General features: G+C 38.1%; 1 protein-coding gene across 1 annotated transcript in view; it reads left to right on the top strand.

Moving 5' to 3' along the window:
* The window catches only part of HMCN1 (hemicentin 1), a 521,571-nt gene that overhangs the window by 98,052 nt on the left and 401,097 nt on the right, over positions 1–22,422 (top strand). Inside the window, exon 2 of the mRNA XM_081492191.1 lies at positions 20,630–20,700. Within this exon, the coding sequence (XP_081348317.1) occupies positions 20,630–20,700 (71 nt within the window). The remainder of the gene's footprint in view (positions 1–20,629; positions 20,701–22,422) is intronic.

Here is a 22,422-nt window from a genome sequence, read left to right as displayed (position 1 = left end):
CTTTTGCTGTCTCACACATAGAGTTCTTGAGAGTCCCTTGGACAGCAAGGCGATCAAACCAGTCAATCCTAAAAGAAATCAACCCTGAATATTTATTGGAAAGGCTGTTGCTAAAACTGAAACTTAAATATTTAGGCCACCTGATGTGAAAAGTCAACTCATTGGAAAAGACCCTAATGTTGGGAAAGACTGAGGGCAGGAGGAGAAGGGTGTGACAGAGCATAAAATGGTTAGATGGCATCACAGACTCAAAGGATATGAGCTGGAGTAAACTCCAGGAGATAGTGAAATACAGGGACATCTGGCATGCTGCAGTTTATGGGGATGCAAAGAGTCAGACACAACTTAGCGACTGAACAACAGTTTCAAATGCAAATTAAAAGTAACCTACAGTCATGATCCAGATGATATAAAGCATCTGACGTTAAGTCAAATTAACCTTAAATGAAACAAAAAGAGCAGTTTATAATGTTAAACAGGATAAAATAACACTTTAAAAGGATTGAAGCGTTCATAGCAAAGGTATAACAATGAAATATATCTATGTACTATTCATAAAACAAGAGAAAGAATCAGCAAATTAGAATGAGGAACTTAAATTTTCCTCCATAGGGCATAACAGACTAAGTGGCCAAAAATATATAAATCTCTAAGACCTAGTTAATATTATTAAAAAGATGAATCTAATTGATGTATAAAAACGTTTCCTTAAAACAGAGAGTGCATCTTCTCTAGTGATCATGGAATGTTAATAGAAATGAAACACTTGCAGTATGACAAGGAAAATTGCACTAATCATAATACTGTGAAACTACAAATTAATAAGAGCACAAAATTGAAAACAACAAATTAAAATATCTTTCTCTCAAAGTCATGTTAAAAAGGAAATCCAAACTAATATTAATATAGAAAATAAATATAATAAAAATACAGCCTGTCAGTACCTATGATAATGAATAAATAACTTCGAGAAGAAAAATTATGCATTTACTACTTTGAGTAGTAAGTAAAGACAGAAAGAAATGAATTAAAAAAAGAGATGAATAGTACTTTTCCCTTAGGAAAACTAAATAAGATTACAAAAAAATGTAGAGAGCAGAAAGAAATACATAATGTAAGAAAGGATAATAGGAAAAATACCTCAAAATGCTGGAAATTTATCTTGTAAGAGAGTTTGCGTTCTAAACTCCAGATGAATAATTTGAAAAATTGAATAAAATGGTTAAATTTCTAGAGAGTGATAATTTACTAAAAGGTTCTCTATATTTTATATAGAGAAAATAAAGACAGACAAATTAAGATGGGGTTGTCTAGGAAGGCAGAGAAATATATACTCCCATTGACAAAAACACTAGGTCCTAGTGATTTCGCAAGAAAATTCCACTAAACCCTTTAAAACCTAATGTCAATGGTATTTAAACTATTTCAGGGAATATGAAAAGGAAGTGTATCAAGTTTTAAAATGATGTGAACATGATGTTAATGTCAAAACTTAATAACTGTTACAATTAAAAAGAAACTTTAGATTATTCATAGTCATATTCATGCAAATAACTACACAAAGTCCTAAATTAAATGTTAACAGGATTTAACACACATTAAAAGAATAAAACATCCTGATTAAGGAAGTTTATTTCAGGGGTATAGTAATGGTTCAATAAAAGGAAATCTATTAACATTACATTTAAGCAGAAAAGCACATGATTGGCAACAAAATTTAAAGTTCATACTTTTAAACAGAAAAATCTCTAATTGTGACTAGGTAGTTATTTTAATATGATAAAATTTATGTATTTTAATCCGAAATCCAGTATCATACTTAATGTGTAAACACTAGAAGCATTATTGCTCATTTTAGAACCTGACAATGATGTCCATTGGCTGACTTTATTTTTTTGGCCTCCAAAATCACTGCAGATGGTGATTGCAGCCATGAAATTAAAAAATGCTTACTCCTTGGAAGGAAAGTTATGACCAACCTAGATAGCATATTAAAAAGCAGAGACATTACTTTGTCAACAAAGGTCTGTCTAGTCAAGGCTATGGTTATTCCAGTAGTCATGTATGGATGTGAGAGTTGAACTATAAAGAAAGCTGAGCGCCGAAGAATTGATGCTTTTGAACTGTGGTGTTGGAGAAGACTCTTGAGAGTCCCTTGGACTGCAAGGAGATCCAACCAGTCCATCCTAAAGGAGATCAGTCCTGGGTGTTCATTGGAAGGACTGATGTTGAAGCTGAAACTCCAATACTTTGGCCACCTCATGTGAAGGGCTGACTCATTTGAGAAGACCCTGATGCTAGGAAAGACTGAAGGCAGGAGGATAAGGGGACGACAGAGGATAAGATGGCTGGATGGCATCACTGACTCAATGGACTTGGGTTTGGGGAGACTCCGGCAGTTGGTGATGAGTAGGGAGGCCTGGCATGCTGCGGTTCATGGGGTCACAAAGAGTTGGACACGACTGAGCAACTGAACTGAACTGAATCACAACTATTATTTAATGTTGTTCTGGAGTAATAACCAATTTCATTAGACATGAGAGAGAAAGCAGAGATACAAAAACAGAAAATGATTTGCAGCTTTCATGACTGTGTACTTGGAAAACCAAAAGAATCAGCTGAAAATTCTTACAAAGAGTAAAAAAAATCCAAATGGTAGTAAAGATAAATTACTATACAAAATCAATAACTTCTGTATAATACAAAGTTGCAACCACTTAGAAGACATAATGGAAGAAAGACCCCTGATTTTCAACATCAAAAAGTATATCTAAAATAGCTATAAACTTAGTAAGAAATATGCACACTTCTGTTCGGGGGAAAAAAAAACTATAAAAAACTTCTAATGATCCCAAAAGAATACTTCAATAATTGGAATAATGCATCATGAAAAATCTAAGCATTTTGTCCATTTGTCCTAATTTATTCTATGAATTTGTGTGACATAGACAAAAATATCTACACGAATTTTGAACTAGATAGACTGATCTTATATTTTTATAGGAAATAAGCACCAATAGCCAGGAAAATTCAGCCAAAGGAGAGTGATGATGTGGAAATTAGCCCCACCTGAGATTAAAACATATTATGCCTCAGTTATTAAGACGGTTTGGTTCTGGGCATGAAGGAAAAGATTAATGGAAAAGCATATAGAATACACATGTGAATTGTAGTGGCATGTAATATCAGTAGGCAAAAATAGATTTCTGTAAATAATTATGAGCCAGCAGGGTACCCATCTGGAAAAAAAGTGGATCCATACCTCACAGCTTACACCGCAGAAACTTCAAATGAACCATAGATGTCAATCTAAAACACAAACCTTAAAGAGTACTAGAAGACATCAGGGGAGAATTTTATATGACTTCACAATGAAGAAAGTTTTCCTAACGATGATAAAAACCAGGAACCAGGGGGAAAAGAGTAATAAATTTTACTTACTACATAAAAGAAAACTATTTTTCATGACCAAAATTGCCACAAGAGACACTGAGCTAGAGAAAGTGTTTTGCAACTCGTATCACAGACAAAACCTAATTTACTTAGTGTAAACAGCTTTCACAGATTGATACACACAGAACAGCAACCCAGTATAAAATTGGACAAAGATTATGGGCATTTGTTATTTTACACAAAGGAAATTCAAAAGGTCTTCCCTGAATGCTGTCCTATTATGCCCGCCCCCTGTCCACTATTTGTGTCGGTAGCTTGCTTATTTGCGTCACAGCACTGATTCCAACACGTTGCTGTTTTCTCTTTGCTCATTTACTTGTTTTATTGTCCTTTTCATCTGCCACACTGTGAAATCCTTGGGGAAGTGATACATCTGTGTCCTCCTGCTGTAGGATATAAGGCATTCACAACTCTGCTCTGAGTCTGTTCTATTCCACCTTAGAAATATGCCTTCTAAACTTTCTTCCTTATGACCTGTGCCAAACATATTCAGCTTGTTTATAGTAAACTCAATAGATGAATTGAGATTTACAGAATTAAAACATCACAAATTCACATAGTAACGGTTGCAGTGTGAATTATTTTATCAGGCTTCCAATAGTCAGCTTTAAGCATGGGGTATAATTAGCTAATAGGGATTGAAAGACGATTTGTTGAGTTAAAAAGTGTTAGAGTTTAAATGTTTGTCAATTTATTCTTTGGCACAGTGTGTGCTTTATCAATAACTTCTTTAGAGTCTTGAATTCAATTTCAGTTTCTTTTAATTTTCTAAATTCATCCATCTGATTAACTTTATTGATTTAATTTATCATGATGAAATTAATAGCTATGGAGAATGAATGGGCTTTCCTGGTGGCTCAGATGGTAAAGAATCTGCCTGCAGTGTAGGAGACCTGCATTCTATTGTGGTTTGGGAAGATCCTCTGGAGTAGGAAATGGCTACTTACTACAGTATTCTTGCCTGGAGAATCCCATGGACAGAGGAGCCTGGTGGGGGCTACAGTCCATGTGGTTGCAAAGAGTTGTATGCAACTGAGCAATTAACACTTTCACTTTCACACTATAGAGATTGAATATGTAGTGAAATGAACCTGTTGCATGAAAAATTTCTAAACCTTAGTGATGAAACATAACAGACATTTAGTAAATCACACTTTTTGTGAGTCAGGAATCACAACTAAACTGGGTACAACTAAACTGGGGCCTCTGACTCTCTCACAAGTCTGCAATCGAGGTACTGACTGGGTCTGTGGTCTTGGCATGGCTTGACTGAAGAAGGTCCACTTTCTTACTCACATGGTTGTTGTCAAGATTGAGTTCTTTGTTGGCTATTGGCAAAAGACTGCCCTTAGCTCCTTGCCATGGGGTCCTCCCTGTAGGATAAAAGGGTAACTCACATGGGTAATTTCCATCAGAGAGAGAGAGAGGGCATGCAAGACAGAAGGTAAAATTTTTTTCAACGTAATCTCAGTGGTGACATTTCATTAGTTTTGTCCTGTTATGTTCATTAGAGGCAGGTCATTAAGTTCATCCCGTTCTTAAGGAGAGGGGATTACAGAAGGGTGTGAACATCAGATGGTGGGGATCATTGGAGGCCATTTTAGAGGACATCTACCACATCAGGTTATTTACCAAACAGTTAAGATAAGTCATTACAAGAATTCAGAGGAGTGACCTCTGAGGATTGAGACACTCAGGAATTTGTTCCAAAAAAGTTGACACCTGAATTAAATCTCGAATAAAAGTTTGATAAGGGAGAAACCAGTGTCTTATATAGAAAAAATATAAACAAAGGTGTAGAGGTGGATATTTTTCTTGATTATTTTGGGCAGAGTGAACAGATAATATACCTTTAGTAGTATTTTCATATAACATTAATTAGCAACCCAGAATCATATACCTATTTTTTTTTTTTATAAATGCTGTTTCTATCTCAGTCTTGTTTGGGTGTTAATATTTTTCAGTATCATTGAAGTGGAAAGTGAAGATCAAGCATATCTTTTAAATACTTGATCATGTAACTTCAAATTCTGAGATCTGATTTAATGGCAAGTATGAGAAATGTTGTTCTGTTATCTCCAAAGGCAAGAAAGAGTTTTAGTCATCTGAAAGTTTGACATTTTTTATCTGATGCAAGGTAGAAATTAAGGCATGACTTGATACAAATGTGTGTGTCTGTTAATCGCTCATTCGTGTCCGACTCTTTGTGACCCCATGGACTGTAGCCTGCCAGGCTCCTCTATCCATGGAATTCTCCAAGTAAGAATACTGGAGTGGGTAGCCGTTCCCTTTTCCAGGCGATCTTTCCAACCCAGGGATTGAACCTGGGTCTCTTGCATTGTTTATTGTCTGACCACTAGGGAAGCCCTGATAAGAATGTACCTTACTTAAAAGAAAAAAAAGAAAGAATGTACTTAACTAATGCCTTTTTGAGTTGGAAATTCAAATTCATTAAATCATCTTACACAGTGAGAAGCACAAGAAAAGTATTATGTTTTACTAAACTCCCAGAGTGAATTTGTTCCTTACAGTAGATTTTTTAAAAAACCAATCATTGTTGTGTGTGTGCTCTTGTGTCTGACTCTTTGCGACCCTATGGACTATAACCTGCCAAGTTCCTCTGTCTGTGGCATTTCCCAGGCAAGAATACTGAAGTGCGTTGCCATTTCCTACTCCATGGGATCTTTCTGACCGAGGGATCGAACCCATCTGTGTTGGCAGGCAGATGCTTTACCACTCTGCCACCTGGGGAGCCCTTAACCAATCATAGTACCTAACAGGATGTCTTTTACATTGCCATGAAAGTCACCGACAGTAGTAGCAGTAGCAATAGCAGAGTTAGCGTGTTTAATCCATTCCAAGCATGACATTTGCTTGCTATCCTCATTAAACAACCTCATTAAACACTTCTCACAACAAACCCAGTGTTTTAGGAATGGTTCAGTTTTCCCATACTAAAGTGGGGGAAATAAAGTCACGAAGATTTAGGAACTGGATAAAAGTTAAAAACAAAACAAAAAAATATTATGGCAGAGCCTTGATTGTAACCCAAGTAGCTTTGATTCCAGTGCCTGAGCTCTTAAGCAAAATAACAGACTGCCTCATAGGTCAAACATTTAGTAAATGAAGGCCATGTGAGCGGACAATTCCAAATCCAGTGTCACTTTTCATCTAGGCTGTATCGGTTTTCTGATGGCATTTGAGTCATTTAAGCACTATAAATTAGTTTGGCTGGGAACTGCACTTGTCAAATTGCCTTCCCAGCGTCCCTTCTAATTGTTATTAGTGGATGCTTATAAAATATGTTAATTATTGCATTTTGGTTTGAGTAATGTTGTACAAAAAGTAACAACCCTCGCCTTGTGGAGTTCAAGTTTTAAACAGAGGCATGTGCTCAGTCGCTTAGTTGTGTCCGACTCTTTGCGGGCCCATGGACTGGAACCCGCCAGGCTCTTCTGTCCATGGATTCTCCAGGCAAGAATATTGGAGTGAGTTGCCATGCCCTCCTCTAGGGGATCTTCCCAACCCAGGGATCAAACCTGGGTCTCCTGCATTGCAGGCAGATTCTTTACCAACGCAGCCACCAGGGAAGGCTTGATATAATTGGTTAATAGGAAGGCTCTTCAGGGGAAGAAGAGAAGCATGGGGACTTGGAGCAGGGGTATTGAAACCCTGAGGTGGAGGACTTCCCTGTGGTCCAGTGGTTAGGACTCCATGCTTCCAAATCAGGGGGTGCAAGTTCAATCACTGGTTCGGAAACTAAGATCCCACGTGCTGTGCAGTGCGGTTAATCAGTCCATCAGTCAGTCATACCCTGAGACGGCAGGAAAGGACTGATTACTATGATACAGGAGAGATGCCACAGTGTCTCTTGTTTTTTATTTGGATGTGTACCATAGCCTTTTGGTGCCTGTGGGGACATGTGTGTCTTTGCTTATGCGGTAGTGCATTGATGAGTTGGGAGGAGAGGAAGTGAGATGGCTCTTATGCGGAAGCTTTCCTCTTACCAAGTATGGGCACAACGCACTGACTTGTCTTGGGTTGAAAACGCCTTGGGACCTAGTCACAATGGCAGAAAGTAATTAACTTCAGTGACCTTAGACTATGGTAACTTCTAAATCTGGGATGCTTTTAGTTACCAACTAAGGTGAATACTCGCAACATCTTTTCCATAGGCTGCTGCTGCTAAGTCACTTCAGTCGTGTCCGACTCTGTGCGACCCCAGGGACGGCAGCCCACCAGGCTCCCCTGTCCCTGGGATTCTCCAGGCAAGAATACTGGAGTGGGCTGCCATTTCCTTCTCCAATGCATGAAAGTGAAAAGTGAAAGTGAAGTCGCTCAGTCGTGACCGACTCTTCGTGACCCCATGGACTGTAGCCTACCAGGCTCCTCCATCCATGGGATTGTCCAGGCAAGAGCACTGGAGTGGGGTGCCTTTGCCTTCTCTGGCAAGAGGTGGACAGGAGTATAACTAGAGAACTAGAAAAAGTTGATGCTAAATTTGCATCTAACTCCTTTAGAGTGTCTCCTTGAGGGTCTACAGATGGGTCAAATGTATATGAGGACCTACTTTTGAAAACATCACAAGAAGATGTACAGACTTTGAAGAAAAAAGATATGATTTGAATGATAAATAGTAAAAGTTTCCCTATGGGACTGTTTACATGATGTTTTCATTGTTTCCCATTAAACATGATGAGAAATTCTTTATTAAAGGAAAATATTTTCATTAAAAAAAAAAATCCTTGAGGCTGTGTCTAAGCCCTCCCCTCCCCAGTCCTACCTGCACTCATGAAGCCCACTCCCAGGCTGACTCCTCAGGACGCAGGAATAACAAACACCACCTTCATCTAGAGGAAATGACCCTGCTTGTCCCTGACATTCCACCATTAGCGAGTCATCCTTTTGGATGGAGTGCTTCCAGCTCCCCCAGAAGGGGACCTTCACCCCACACACTTCTGGGTGACAGGTCGTCAGGTCATCCCTCATTAGGAGCAGGAGATTAATGACATACTCGGCACTCAGTTTAGGCTCAATGAACACGGATGACCAGCCTCACTCTCACTGTGACCTTGACACTCCGGGCCACCTTTATGTATGACGCACTCAGAGATAAGTTCCACCAGGTCCTTGCTTGGCCTGACTGGCCCAGCATTCTCTTCCAGCCTCAGGGGTCTTGGACCTTCACCCTCCACAAGTTACTTAGCTCCTCTGTGCTGAGAAAAGCATGGAATCCAGAGACGCTAGGAGGCAGACAGAAGCCACCCTTCAGCCGGAGAACAGATAATGATGGCTAGAGGCACCCAGCAGGAGGCACAAAAAGCCCCACTCATCCCTCCTCCATGCCCTCCTCCAGCCACTTCAAATAGTGCACATCTCCTTGGTCCATGGGAAGGCTGAAGAGCTCTGGGATTTCAAAAGGATGCACCAACCTGATGTAGCTGGAAAGCATATGGATCTTGGAAGTCTTTGTCTTTATTAACAACAGGACCTCGGTGGCTTCCTCTATTTATCCATTCCAATAGTATAGTGAGGATGCCTTAGGAGAGGTATTTAAATTTAAAATGGAAACTTACATTGATGGAGCTTCCCTGGTAGCTTAGCTGGTGAAGAATCCACCTGCATTGCAGGAGACCCCGGTTCGATTCCTGGGTTGGAAAGATACGCTGGAGAAGGGATAGGCTACCCACTCCAGTATTCTTGGACTTCCCTGGTGGCTCAGTCGGTAAAGAATCCACCTGCAATGCAGGAGACCTGGTCTTGATCCCTGGGTTGGAAAGATTCCCTGGAGGAGGGCAGGGTTTCCCAGGTGGTGCTAGTGGTAAAGAACCCGCCAATATAGGAGACATAAGAGACATGTGTTTGATTCCTGGGTGGGGAAGATCCCTTGGAGGAGGAAATGGCAACCCACTCCAGTATTCTTGCCTGGAGAATCCAATGGAAGAGGAGCCTGGTGGGCTACTGTCCACAGGGTTGCAAAGAGTCAGACACAACTGAACTGACTTACCTTGCACTCCATTTAAGCCAGTTTAGAACCATACTAAGGCAGAACGCATGAGCACAACCTCAAGCCTGTATGTGATCAAGTGAATTTCCTCTCTTTCTCCTTAATTTACAAATACAAATAATATTTGTAATTTATAATATTTACAAATACAAATTTACAAATTTGTAATTTACAAATACAAATATGAGAAATTTGAAGATAAAATAATCATTCCCCCACCTATTCCAAATATCAGTTTTTGCTCTGGGTGACATGGAACAACAGACTGGTTCCAAATAGGAAAAGGAGTACGTCAAGGCTGTATATTGTCATCCTGCTTATTTAACTTATATGCGGAGTGCATCATGAGAAACACTGGGCTGGAAGAAGCACAAGCTGGAGTCAAGATTGCCGGGAGAAATATCAATAACCTCAGATATGCAGATGACACTACCCTTATGGTAGAAAGTGAAGAGGAGCTAAAAAGCCTCTTGATTAAAGTGAAAGAGGAGAGTGAAAAAGCTGGCTTAAAACTCAACATTCAGAAAACTAAGATCATGGCATCCGGTCCCATCACTTCATGGGAAATAGATGGGGAAACAGTGGAAACAGTGTCAGACTTTTTTTGGGCTCCAAAATCACTGCAGATGGTGATTGCAGCCATGAAATTAAAAGACACTTACTCCTTGGAAGGAAAGTTATGACCAACCTAGACAGCATATTAAAAAGCAGAGACATTACTTTGCCAACAAAGGTCTGTCTAGTCAAAGCTATGGTTTTTCCAGTAGTCATGTATGAATGTGAGAGTTGGACTGTTAAGAAAGCTGAGTGCCGCAGAATTGATGCTTTTGAACTGTGGTGTTGGAGAAGGCTCTTGAGAGTCTCTTGGACTGCAAGGAGATCCAACCAGTCCATGCTAAAGGAGATCAGTCCTGGGTGTTCATTGGAAGGACTGATGTTGAAGCTGAAACTCCAATACTTCGGCCACCTCATGTGAAGAGTTGACTCATTGGAAAAGACCCTAATGCTGGGAAGGATTGGGGGCAGGAGGAGAAGGGGACGACAGAGGATGAGATGGCTGGATGGCATCACTGACTCGATGGACATGGGTTTGGGTAAACTCCGGGAGTTGGTGATGGACAGGGAGGCGTGGCATGCTGCGATTCATGGGGTCGCAAAAGTTGGACATGACTGAGCGACTGAACTGAACTGACCTTTCAGAATTTGTCCTTATACATATCTGCCTCTGTTCATAGTTGCAATCAAAGTACCTACAGGTCTGTTTTTTTTTGATGTGAGACATGTTTAATGTCTTTATTGAATTTGTTACAATATTGTTTCTGTTGTCTGTGTACTGGTTTTTTGGCCATGAGGCATATGGAATCTTAGCTCCCAACCAGGGATCAAACCTGCACCCTTGGGTTGGAAGGCGAAGTCTTAACTACTGGACTGCCGGGGAAGTGACTTTACCTGTAGTTCTGTGTTTTGCTTTTTTTGTTTAATGATATATGATAAACATTTACTTGTTTTTCAACATGGAATAATAGTTTAATTGCTGCCTAATATTTAGAGACTTATGTTTTTTAATCATTTCCCTATTTTGATACCATTTGTTACTGTCCTAGCAATCTCAGTATCTATTTTCAGTGGATTATAACTAAATGAGAAATAACTTTATCACAAGATAACTTTAAGACTTATCATACCTATAATCATATCATACATATAACTACAGTGAATTTCATAAAAGTTGCAACTACTCAAATCTTAAAGAGTACAAATATTCCAGGTTGAGTGTGACACTGGTTGCAGTGATACTATTAAAATAATTTTCTTTCTTACAAGTTACTTCAAATTTGCTATAGTTTATGTCTCTCTATAACAAAATATGAGCATTTGTTTTTAGTCTTTTTTTTTGTTATCCTGTTAATGAATTTTCCTTTCTTTTAGTGATGGTACTTTATAGTTTTTTTGGTAAAAATTTGAATCTCTTCAGATAACATAGATTTTAATTTAAATCAATGACATAAATGTTCCCAAATCTGGCTTTATAGCTGTTTTAGGTTTTAATTTTTACTTGATTTTTTATATTTATATATTGCCTCTTGTGATTTCTTCTATTGCTTTGAAAAGGAGAATGTTATTTTTTATATATCTGATATATATATTCTCATTTAGATTCAGTTGAAGTAATTATAATGGTTATACTGAATCTTTAACTCTTTGGAGGTTATTTTTACTAGATACTGTAAAATTTGAATTAGAGTTAAATATTTTTTAACATAAATAACCTTATTTTATATATCTTACCTTCAGATGCTTATTTGTTAATAATTATTCTTTTCCAGTTTTTACATATTTATTTGTATATCAATACTTCTGTCCTTTTAGTTAGTTACACTTAAGTTGTCCTATTTATACTTTTTTTGGCCAGTTTTCATTGATAAAATCACCCATGTGCTATTCAGAATACATTAAAGAATATTGTTGCTACTGCTGCTAAGTCGTATCAGTCGTATCCGACTCTGTGCGACCCCATAGACGGCAGCCCACCAGGCCCCCCCATCCCTGGGATTCTCCAGGCAAGAACGCTGGATTGGGTTGCCATTTCCTTCTCCAGTGCGTGAAAGTGAAGTCGCTCAGTCATGTCTGACTCTTCGCGACCCCAAGGACTGCAGCCTACCAGGCTCCTCCATCCATGGGATTCTCCAGGCAAAAGTACTGGAGTGGGTTGCCATTGCCTTCTCCGAATATTACTGCTAAGTATTCTAAAACACAAGTGAAAAAATTCTTTTTAAGATTTTTAATGTATTAAATCCATAAATTAACTTGGCAGAGTACATATATTTCAATATTTAGCTTTTCTTTATATAACCATGGCCTTTTAATTTAAAAAAATCTTTTATGTTTGTCCATAAAAGTACTACTTAGTTCGATATCATGATAAACCTGGAGTGTTCATACTATTGCTGGGATTGTGACTGAACGGTTCCTCCTTTAATCTTGCTGAATCTGACTTGTGTGTTTCTTCTGGACAGGTGGAGGCACCATCTGTAACCAGTGATGAAATACAAATTGTATAGTTTGCATAAATCTGCATACTAGTCAAATGTTCTGATACTTGCATTTAAAATTGGCATTACACAAAATAAAGATAGATGGTAAAATTCATGCTAATAGTTTAATCTAGACTTCAGAGGGTTACAAGGAGGAAGAGAAAATCTTCCCAGCATGGTACCTGCAAAAGCAGCACCCCTGGGTACCAGGATACCTGGAGGTCAAATGCAGACCAGCGCTGGTCCCTGAGATCCCTAGGGATATAGGCTGTCAATTCCCCCTTGTGCCAGTGGGACGCAAGCACTGCGCTCAGGCTGGAAACAGGTGAAGTTGAGACAGACATCTCTGTCCCTGGCCCCATTGCCTCAACCCTTGTCAGACAGGGCAGCCCCCAGGGATGTTTAAACCTTGGTGTTAGGCTGTGGGAAAGGCTTGGTGCATGAATATGAATTGGGAGTGTATGAAAAGGCTTGTCCCGGCTGAGAGGCTAAGACTTGGCCTCTAGCTTTGGCCAACTGTCGCATGCCTTCATTCTAACCCTCCCTGCCCTCACATCCAGGTCCTCGCTGGGTAGATGGCAGATGGTGACGGCCAGCAGAAGCAGGGATGGGGCTGCTGGGCAGGGCCTGGGGTTTGTGGGATTAGAAGAACAGGTGCCCTGCCCCCCTAAGGTGGTGGGGGGCAGGACTGTGGAAATGAGGCTCCAGGTTTGGAGTGCCTGTTACATCTGCCCATTGAACTTTGCTTTACAAAACACAAATTAAGAGATAAAATTACTTCAGGACAGCGACTGCAAAGCATTAAACCCCAAGGCAAGGGGTCCTTTTGAGATTAGGGTTTTGTACAGTTTACTGGTCATAAGTCCATTCAACCACCTCTTAGTTTGTAAGATACACCCAGATATTTCCAACTTTCTTATACTCAAGCCCTCCACTCTTTAAATATTTGCTTTCTGCTGACAATTTGAACCAACCTTAAGGATAGAATGCCTGTTTGTTGAATGAATGAATGAATGCAAGTATTCAGGGAATACCACATGCATAACATATATAGAGATACATAAAAGCATCTATATTTTTGCCATGTCTCTGATTCTCATTGTTTGCAGATAAAGTGTTTACTTCATGAATATGGTTTTGGACCACTGAAGTACATTTTCCCTGAAAACATGATGAAAGGATTGCATGCATTTATTTAGTTGTAGAAACAATCAGGACTGACATTGTTTATTCTCCTAACATGTTGAAATTTCAACAGTATTAATGATTCTTTTCTAAGGACTTGCAAGCATATTTTTTTCTTTTTCAAAAATACTTTACTGCTCTTTTTATAATTTTTCTTTTCTTTATCCTTCCCTGCTGCCTTAATTTATTTGGAAGACTGGTAATGCTAAGGAATTGTCTAAGAGAACAATGAAAACTTTGAAATGAATTGTCATATTTTTTTATCTTAAAGTTTAAAACACATTTTTCTGTAAGAATATCATTATTTAAATTTTAAAATATTTCTGAACATAGTATCTATTTTCTTCTTGTTTGTTTTCAGAATACCTTAATCATAATGGAAAGCTTGTTTATTAAATTTGTTAAAATAGCATGACTGAAGATATTAATATGTTTTATTATATTTCTGAGTGTAACTTACCAATGCTTGGGTATGTTTTGATGTTTAAATATTTAGGAGTACAGGCAAAACTGAGAATCTGGATTTTGTTGGGCCATTAAAAATCCCACGGCTGTTTTTGCAAGAGTGCTTGCTGGAGCTCTGGCCAAAGTCCAGTCTAAGCAGTAACATCCTACTCAGTACACCTCATGACCCTGTGTCGGTTATGAAGGCATTCTTCTTTGCTTCCTGCTCTAAACAGCTATGAAACATTGCTGAATTCATGTTCATGATTTTTTCTATATCCTGTTCGGTCTAAGTGAAATGACCCTTGCATTATGCATACATTATCTACAGTTGTGCTAAGTGCATCTGTTTAAGATTATACAACTCATTGCTAAATGAGTAACCTCTTTGGAAAGTAAAACAGAATGTTATGTATGTAATCAATATTACATACTCTTCATGAATTCATCCTTGACTCAAATTTTATAAAACATACTAAGTCACATCACTTCATGTCAAAACAATCATTAAGGGTCTTTAAGTTGTCCTGAAATTTACCTGTTTTAATGTGAGTAGGCATGTACTCAATTAAATGAGTCCTGAAATACCTTTGACATTAGCTCAGCTCAAAGTCAGAAAACAGTTCTTTTTTGTGACTTAGATGCAAATCATTTAAAAATGGTGCTGGATAGCAACATTATAATTAAATGAGGAGAGGGAAATCTGGAAAGAGTATCTTGTTAAGTTGAAAACAATGAAAGTATACATAGTAATCTGATTTTCTGTAGCATTCCAAAGCAAGAAACATAATTATTAATTTTTATTTAAATAAATTTAATGCTTTGAATATGTATATATTAATATGACAGTTTTGCACAGAAGATATTATAATTGATTTGTGTAAAATTAATTGAGAGTAGAATTTTTAGAAAGTGAATGTGCTGAGAGTCAGCTCAGAGAAGGCATTTGGAACAGGCCATGTCCCAGGCCTAGAATTTCTTTGCTCTGCTATCAGCCTCTGTGAATTCAATGTTCTCTGCAAGTCCCAACTCATACCACATCTTCTCCCTGATGTCTTCACTGTGTATTTCCCAAGAGCTCTGGACACTGAAAATATTTGCACTTCTTTTTGGCTAGATTAATTTTTCATAGCTTGCTATTTTAAAAATTTTTCAACTATATTTAAATTTCCTCTATAGCAAGCACTGTGATTTATATATTTATTTTGACCGTTTGTAATGCTTTGCAAATATTGATTAATTTACAGTGCAGCTTAGGGATTTTCATTTTAACTTTTCACATATTTATGCACAATTATAAATATAAAACTAAGAGCTACATATTTTTAAAAACCAAGGAAATTGTAAGCATTGTTTTCAAACCATTCACAAAAAGTGTTTGAGACTCCAGCAAGCAGCAGTAAATATACCTCTTGTTATCAAGGAACCACTTTGAGTAAAGAAAAACTGTAAGGAGCAGAAATCTGTTAGTGAAAAGGAAAAAGAAAGTGAGGAACTGGATATTGATCTTGCCAAGTGAAGCAGTAAAAGAAAATACTGCATTGTGTACTTCTTTCCATTATTTGCTCAAATTCAATCCAGCAACTCAGATTAGGAGAACAATGGCTGAGATGTTGGAAATAAATCCAACCCATCTGATAAATCCCTAGGAAACCAGAAATAACACAATTAATGGGAAGAGGAAAGACTTGTTTAGAGTTTCAGACATTTATTATTTTTTTTAATCAAAAATGATCTTCTGAAGTGTGACTTACTCCTTGTACTTAGAATTCATATTCCTTACCTTAATGTTTCTTTTGCTTTTTTTTTTTTATAAATTTATTTACTTTAGTTGGGGGCTAATTACTTTACAATATTCTTTTGCTTTTTTAAGATGAGCAGTATGTGGGAAATTGTATGTGTTGATTATCTGCATCAGTAACTTGATGAAAGAATAAATGCTTTTGTGTAAAGAGGAAGTCAACCATGCAGTTGACTAGTCAGTGTTGCATGCTGATTATGTAGCATGATCTTTAGTGTAGGCTGGAAGTTCCACGATAAAAGGAAAGGCACACAAAATGAAGGGTCTGCAGACCTGGGCTTAATCTTTATTCTTTCATTTCCCTTCTTCTCATCTTCAAATGTTTATTTAGAATCTATTTATAGGTACATGTCCTTAGGCTGATAATCCAGTGAGGGAGACAAAAAGCAATGGCAATCACATATCTTGTGATAGATGCTCTCATATCACAGGCAGACAGTATCGTGGGACCCTTCAAAGGGACTGGTTGGCTTTGGCTTATCATCCAACCTTCAATTATTTGTATAATAATATGGGCTTCCCTGGTGGCTCAGATGGTAAAGAATCTGCCTGCAATGCGGGAGACACAGGTTCGATCACTGGGTTGGGAAAATCCCCTAGAGAAGGGAATGGCTACCCACTCCAGTATACTTGCCTAGAGAATTCCATGGATAGAGGAGCCTGGCGGGCTACAATCCATGAGTTAGCAAAGAGTCGGACACAACTGAAAACCACCATGATACCAAACCATAGGTAATAACAGTAATTTGATGACATACAGAGCTGTTGTGAAAACTTGATATATAGAATTAAAAAAAAATTAACATTAGGGAAGAACTTTTTCATTTTTTCTAATTTGAAATCCTAAATTTTCATTTCCTTTTTGAAATCTCCTTGATTCTGAAAAGTGTTTTTTCTATGTTAGTACTCCCATGCTACTTTTTCCATACTTTTCTTCCTGCATTTATTGTGAAAAAGTGAAACTGTTAGTTGCTCCTTGTCCTTGTGTTGGTCGCTCAGTTATGTCCGACTCTCTGCGACCCCATGGACTGTAGCCTGTCAGGCTCCTCTGTACATGGATTTTCTAGACAAGAATACTGGCGTGGGTTGCCATGCCCTTCTCCAGGGGATTTTCCCAACCCAGGGAGTGAACCTGGGTCTCCTGAAATGCAGGTAGATTCTTTACCCTGAGTCAATTATATCTCAGTAAAACTGGAAGAAGAAAATTGCTTCTTTTAATCTATTTTCAAATATCTAGGCACATGACAATAAAGAATTCTAAATATTGTGTGCATCAGTTTAGGTACTCCAAGTATGGCCTGTTTTTCCCATGATCCAGAGGAAAGAAGAAAGTTCATAGTGATAGAATCATTGATAGAATGGAGATCTTGGAAAAGAGGAAATGTTAGTGAGCTGTGGAGGTTGCTCAGTGTAGAAAATGTTTTTGCATGTCTTAACCTCTTTCTTCACTACCAAAGTTTTTCAATTTGATCATCTCTGAACCTCAGGTTTTCTTGTCTGTAGATAAGAAAATTGAAGCAAATGATTTTTAATGCCCCATCTAGCTTGAGGATTCTCTTTGGAGACTGATGGTGGTTTTATATTGGATTGGCCAAAAAGTTCATTTGGATTTTTCTGTAACATCTTATGGAAAAAACCGGATGAACTTTTGGCCCAATACTTTGTTTGGTGTTGTTTTGGTAAGCAACCAGATAAAGTCATTGAATGTGGGATATGATCACTCATTCTGTTAAATGTTGTGCACCTTCATTCTTCCCATGCCTTTATTATACAAACATCAACCACCATTAAATATACTGAAGAAAAGGCAAAACATCCAGTGAGATGGGACTTCAATCATACTTTTTAGAATGAGAGGTGTATGGGCAAATGAAAGACGTGGGAATGGCCATGGAAGATGTGAAGGAAGAGCAGTGTCTTCATGCTAAGCAGTGTGACAAAGTTTGAAGATTAGATAAATAGAAGAGAGGGCCTGCAATGCTTTGGAGAGTTCTCATTCAATTCTATCAGCAATAGAGGACCATGTTCAGTCAGGAAGAGAAGACAAAGTTATACCTGTTGAATGTTGTCCAAGGCTTGGCAGGGACTAAAATCAACATGAGAAAAAAGGAAGAGAAGAGGAAATTGCTCATGACACAGCTGGTGTAGGGCTCTATTAAATGAAGAGAAAGACTGAAATGGACACAAGTCCTGAAAGGAAGGTTGATTTTGCCAAATAGTTATATCATTCCATTCAGAAGAGTTGGAAAAGATGCTTACAGCTGGAGGGATATGGCAGCCTGGCAAGGCTTTATCTCTCCTGAGTATTTTTTTTAGGGGGGGGGTCTGAGTATTTCTTATAACTGATAAAAGATTTATCTCAAGTGTCCAATGTGATTTGCAAAAAATGTATATTAACGAGCTTCAGGAAATATTTCCTATCTTTGTTGAAAACAGGTGGGTATTTGATTCTCTCGATAATTAAATGAAGGCTAATCAGTTCTCCTATTTTCATAGCATCCCCTAATCTCCACTATTGAGGAACAGACATGTATCAGGGCTATTTACAAAATTGTTATTATGAGGAATGTTCTTGCATGTCTGTACTATTTATTTTCATATAATTGATTTTTCTAGTATCCTTTGTATTCCTTTCTGGTTCTTGAGTTTTGAATTCTAGAATTATTTTAGTGTTATGCCATGTAGAAGCCCAGAAGCGTGGCTTGATGGTGCTGCTGACAGTTTATATGTCAGGGTGTAACTGCCTGACTTATTCTTTGCTGTTTTGCATTCCTTTGCAAAGTATGCCTTTGTTTAGTCTTGAGGGAGTAGTCTTCTCCGATTTTCCATAGACTTAGGACATGACGTTTACGTAGCTGATGACTGTTCTGCTCTGCATGGAAGGCAGATGTTTTCATTTTCACAGTTTCTCCAATCACCTCTTCATTCCTTTTGCATGCTGCAAGGTGTCTAATCTGTGGTGAAGAATGGAGACATATTTTCGTGTAATTTCTAAGAAAAATTATGTGGGCTATGACAAGTGTACCATGCTTCCTATCCAGTTTACCTCATTTATTTCTAAAATTCTGCAATTTGTTTTTGTATCACATTTAGCATACTATAGAAGGCCTGGCTCATTAATTATTATCCTTTGAAGTCATAAGTCTTTTTCTAACAGTATGCGTTTGAAGCTAATGTCTCATAAAAACTACATGTTAAGTATTTTTATAACTTTGTATTGTTATCTTCATTACTTAAAATAGAAAAACTTTCATCCACTCTAGGAATTTAAGATGCTATGTCTGTACACATGATACTCGGATGAATTTTAAACTATTACTTAAATATATGGATGTTTCCGGGCTTCCCTGGTGGCTCAGACTGTAAAGAATCTGCCTGCAATGCGGGAGACCTGGGTTTGATCCCTGGGTTGGAAAGATCCCCTGGAGAGGGGAATGGCTCCCCACTCCAGTATTCTTGCCTGGAGAATTCCATGGACAGAGGAGCCTGGTGGGCTATAGTCTGTGGAGTTGCAAAGAGTCGGACACATGGATGTTTCCTGGGGGAAGTAATTGATACCTGGAAAGGCCAGTTTCAGCTTGTCTATTTTAAAGGTTAATTTTTTTTTTTTTTTAAGAAAATGGTCTCTGCAGATTAAAATGTTTACTATTAAATAAACATGCTCTCTCTGTGTGTGTATCTATATTTATATCTCTATCAATTTAACCCTACTGGTATCTGGACTTCTTCTCTTCACCTGACTTAGGTCTTGGTTTTCACCAGGAAATGGTCCCCCTGCTTGTTTCCACTTGAAACAATGGTTTGTGCATTATATTAGGACAGTCATGAGGGTGGCAGTGACCCCAGAGGTAATTACTTTTATCAAAGGCAGTTTAGGAGAATGGTGATAATGAGGGATGGCAACCCCAGCTATGGCAAATGAAGTGGTAGCAACTGTGTTTGAACTTTCAATATCCTTATATCTGTGCTTCTGATCTTCCTATCTGTGCTCCTGCAAGTTCTTAAAAACCCTGTGGACAAAGAAGGGTCATTTGGCTTTTATTTTTGGTTTAGTATTAAATGTTTTATTTGCAAACATATTTACAATTTGTAGTTGACAAATCAAAATTAAAAGATGAATAAGTGATTAATTTAGAATTCAACAACAAAATAGTTGCTCCATAAATATTCACTGACTGGTGAGAGTAAAAAGAGACTGAAACTGATGTCTCCCGACTCTTTGCCCTGTGACATTTTAACTCCCTCTTTGCATTTTCCTGGTGGCTCAGCTGGTAGAGAATCCACCTACAATGTGGGAGACCTGGGTTTGATTCCTGAGTCGGGAAGATCGGGAGAAGGGAAAGGCTACCCATACCAGTATTCTGGCCTGGAGAATACCATGGACTGTTTAATCCATGGGTTTACAGAGTCGGACACGACTGGGTGACTTTCACTTTCACTTTTTTTGCATTTCCTAAGGCTAAAAATTCACTAAGTGAATTTTAAATTCACTAAAAATTTTAAGTATGCATCATTTATGACAAATTTTAAAGTAGTCTTTGGTAGCTATTAATTGAGAAATGGTCTTTGTTGTTTTGTTGACTATTTCTAATTGTTCAATTAACTATACAGTGCATAGTGAAAGGACATTTGCAACCACAGTACGCTAAAGACTTTAATGCTATTGAGCACTATTCTTGACTTATGTCATTTTTATCTCCCCAGAAATTGGCCCAGTAACAGTTACCACAGATCCCAAGAAATTTCAATATGAGCTCAGAGAACTCTATGTTCAGGTGAGTGCTTTCTTGTAATTTTATTTCTTTCAGGGGAAAGGAAAATCATGAACTTGCGGCTGATCATCTTCAGTTTTAAGTCTGAAAGTAATAATTCTTAGTTTTTAAATTCCAATACCACTTTTTCTGACTTGAATGATACACATGGAATTGGGACAGATTGGATTCAAAACACCACCTTCGTTTATGCATTGTCTGTAGCTGCTTCCATGTACCAGAGGCAGAGTTCTGTAGTTGTGACAGACTGGCCCACAAAACCTAAGTGTTTACTGTATGATGCTTCAGAGAAAAGTTTATGGACTTCTGCTCTAGATGACTTCAGTGGTAAAGAATCCACTTGCCAATGTAGGAGACACAGGAGATGTGGGTTCAATCCCTGGGTCCAATCCCTGGGTCAGGAAGATACCCTGGAGTTGGAAGTGGCAACCCACTCCAGTATCCTTCCTTGGAAGATTCCAGGGACAGAAGAGCCTGGTGTGCTACAGTCCATGGGGGCTGCAAAAAGTCAGATACAACTGAGCACTAGATGACTCCTTTCACTGCCTCCTTTCACTGTTTCATAAGGAACAGTTAATTCTTTTCCTGTAATCGTTGTGGTATAATTAGGATAATTTAAAAATTCTTTAAGTCATCTATATAAATGTTTGTAAGCATAATTTTGTTAGTTGCCGGAGTCCTACTCCAGCTGGTCCAGGGGTTCCCTCAGGATGGATGGTGTCGGCTGGAGAGAAGAGAAGACACAGCGAGACTAGGCAGATGTGAAGCAGCGTCTGAGCTTTATTTTTCAAAGGGAGTTTTTGTATCTTAAGTTGTACATAGAGGAAAATGTAAAATGTAGAGTCATGCCAAATCAGCTAAATGGGTCAGCAGTTTTTGACCCCTGTCGAAACCAGGATACTTTTTGTATATCTTAATTACAAAAGTCTCATGTTGTTTACATCATCTTCTGGCTTGGAGGCCTGCTAACATCTTATGACTCTTTATTGATAAGGGTTGATCAGCCAGAACACCTTTTCTAAAAGTATTTTTGTGTCAGGCACAGAACGTACCAGCTAGATTAACAGTTGTCTTATTATTTTTACATTAGTGCTAAACCTTTATTTATATAAGTCTCTAACTATTATACTTTTATTATACAGGCTCAACATGTTATGAGAAAAAACATAGCAAGTAAATATAGATTGAATGACAGTTTTACAGAATAATATTTCTTATGTTTTTCTAATAGGTTTTCTCCCCCTCGAAGGGTTCTGTGCCCATTGGGACTTTTTATGCGTTCAGGCTCTCAATGCTGTTTATTGTTAAGGAGCATTCATGCACATTAGCTCTAAAGGCACAGGCACATTTATCAAACAAACTAAGATGCTAACAAGAGGAGTTTAGATTAAAATACTCTCTTTTATGGATAATCTTCTAGAGTGCTGCCATTCGGGGGCATGTCGATTAGAGTTTTATTTATTTTTTTTTATTTTATAAATTTATTTATTTTAGTTGGGGGCTAATTACTTTACAATATTGTAATAGTTTTTGCCATACATTGACATGAATCAGCCATGGGTTTACATGTGTTTCCCTTCCTGGACCCCCCACCCACCTCCCTCCCCATCCCATCCCATCCCTCTGGGTCATCCCATTGCCCCGGCCCTGAGCCCTTGTCTCATGCATCGAACATGGAATGGTGTTCTGTTTCACATATGATAATATACATGTTTCAATGCTATT

Source organism: Giraffa tippelskirchi, chromosome 5, assembly GCF_054371585.1.
Source record: "Giraffa tippelskirchi isolate mGirTip1 chromosome 5, T2T-mGirTip1v1.2.pri, whole genome shotgun sequence".
Taxonomy (NCBI): Eukaryota; Metazoa; Chordata; class Mammalia; order Artiodactyla; family Giraffidae; genus Giraffa; species Giraffa tippelskirchi.
This window is presented reverse-complemented; position numbering and strand designations above follow the sequence as displayed.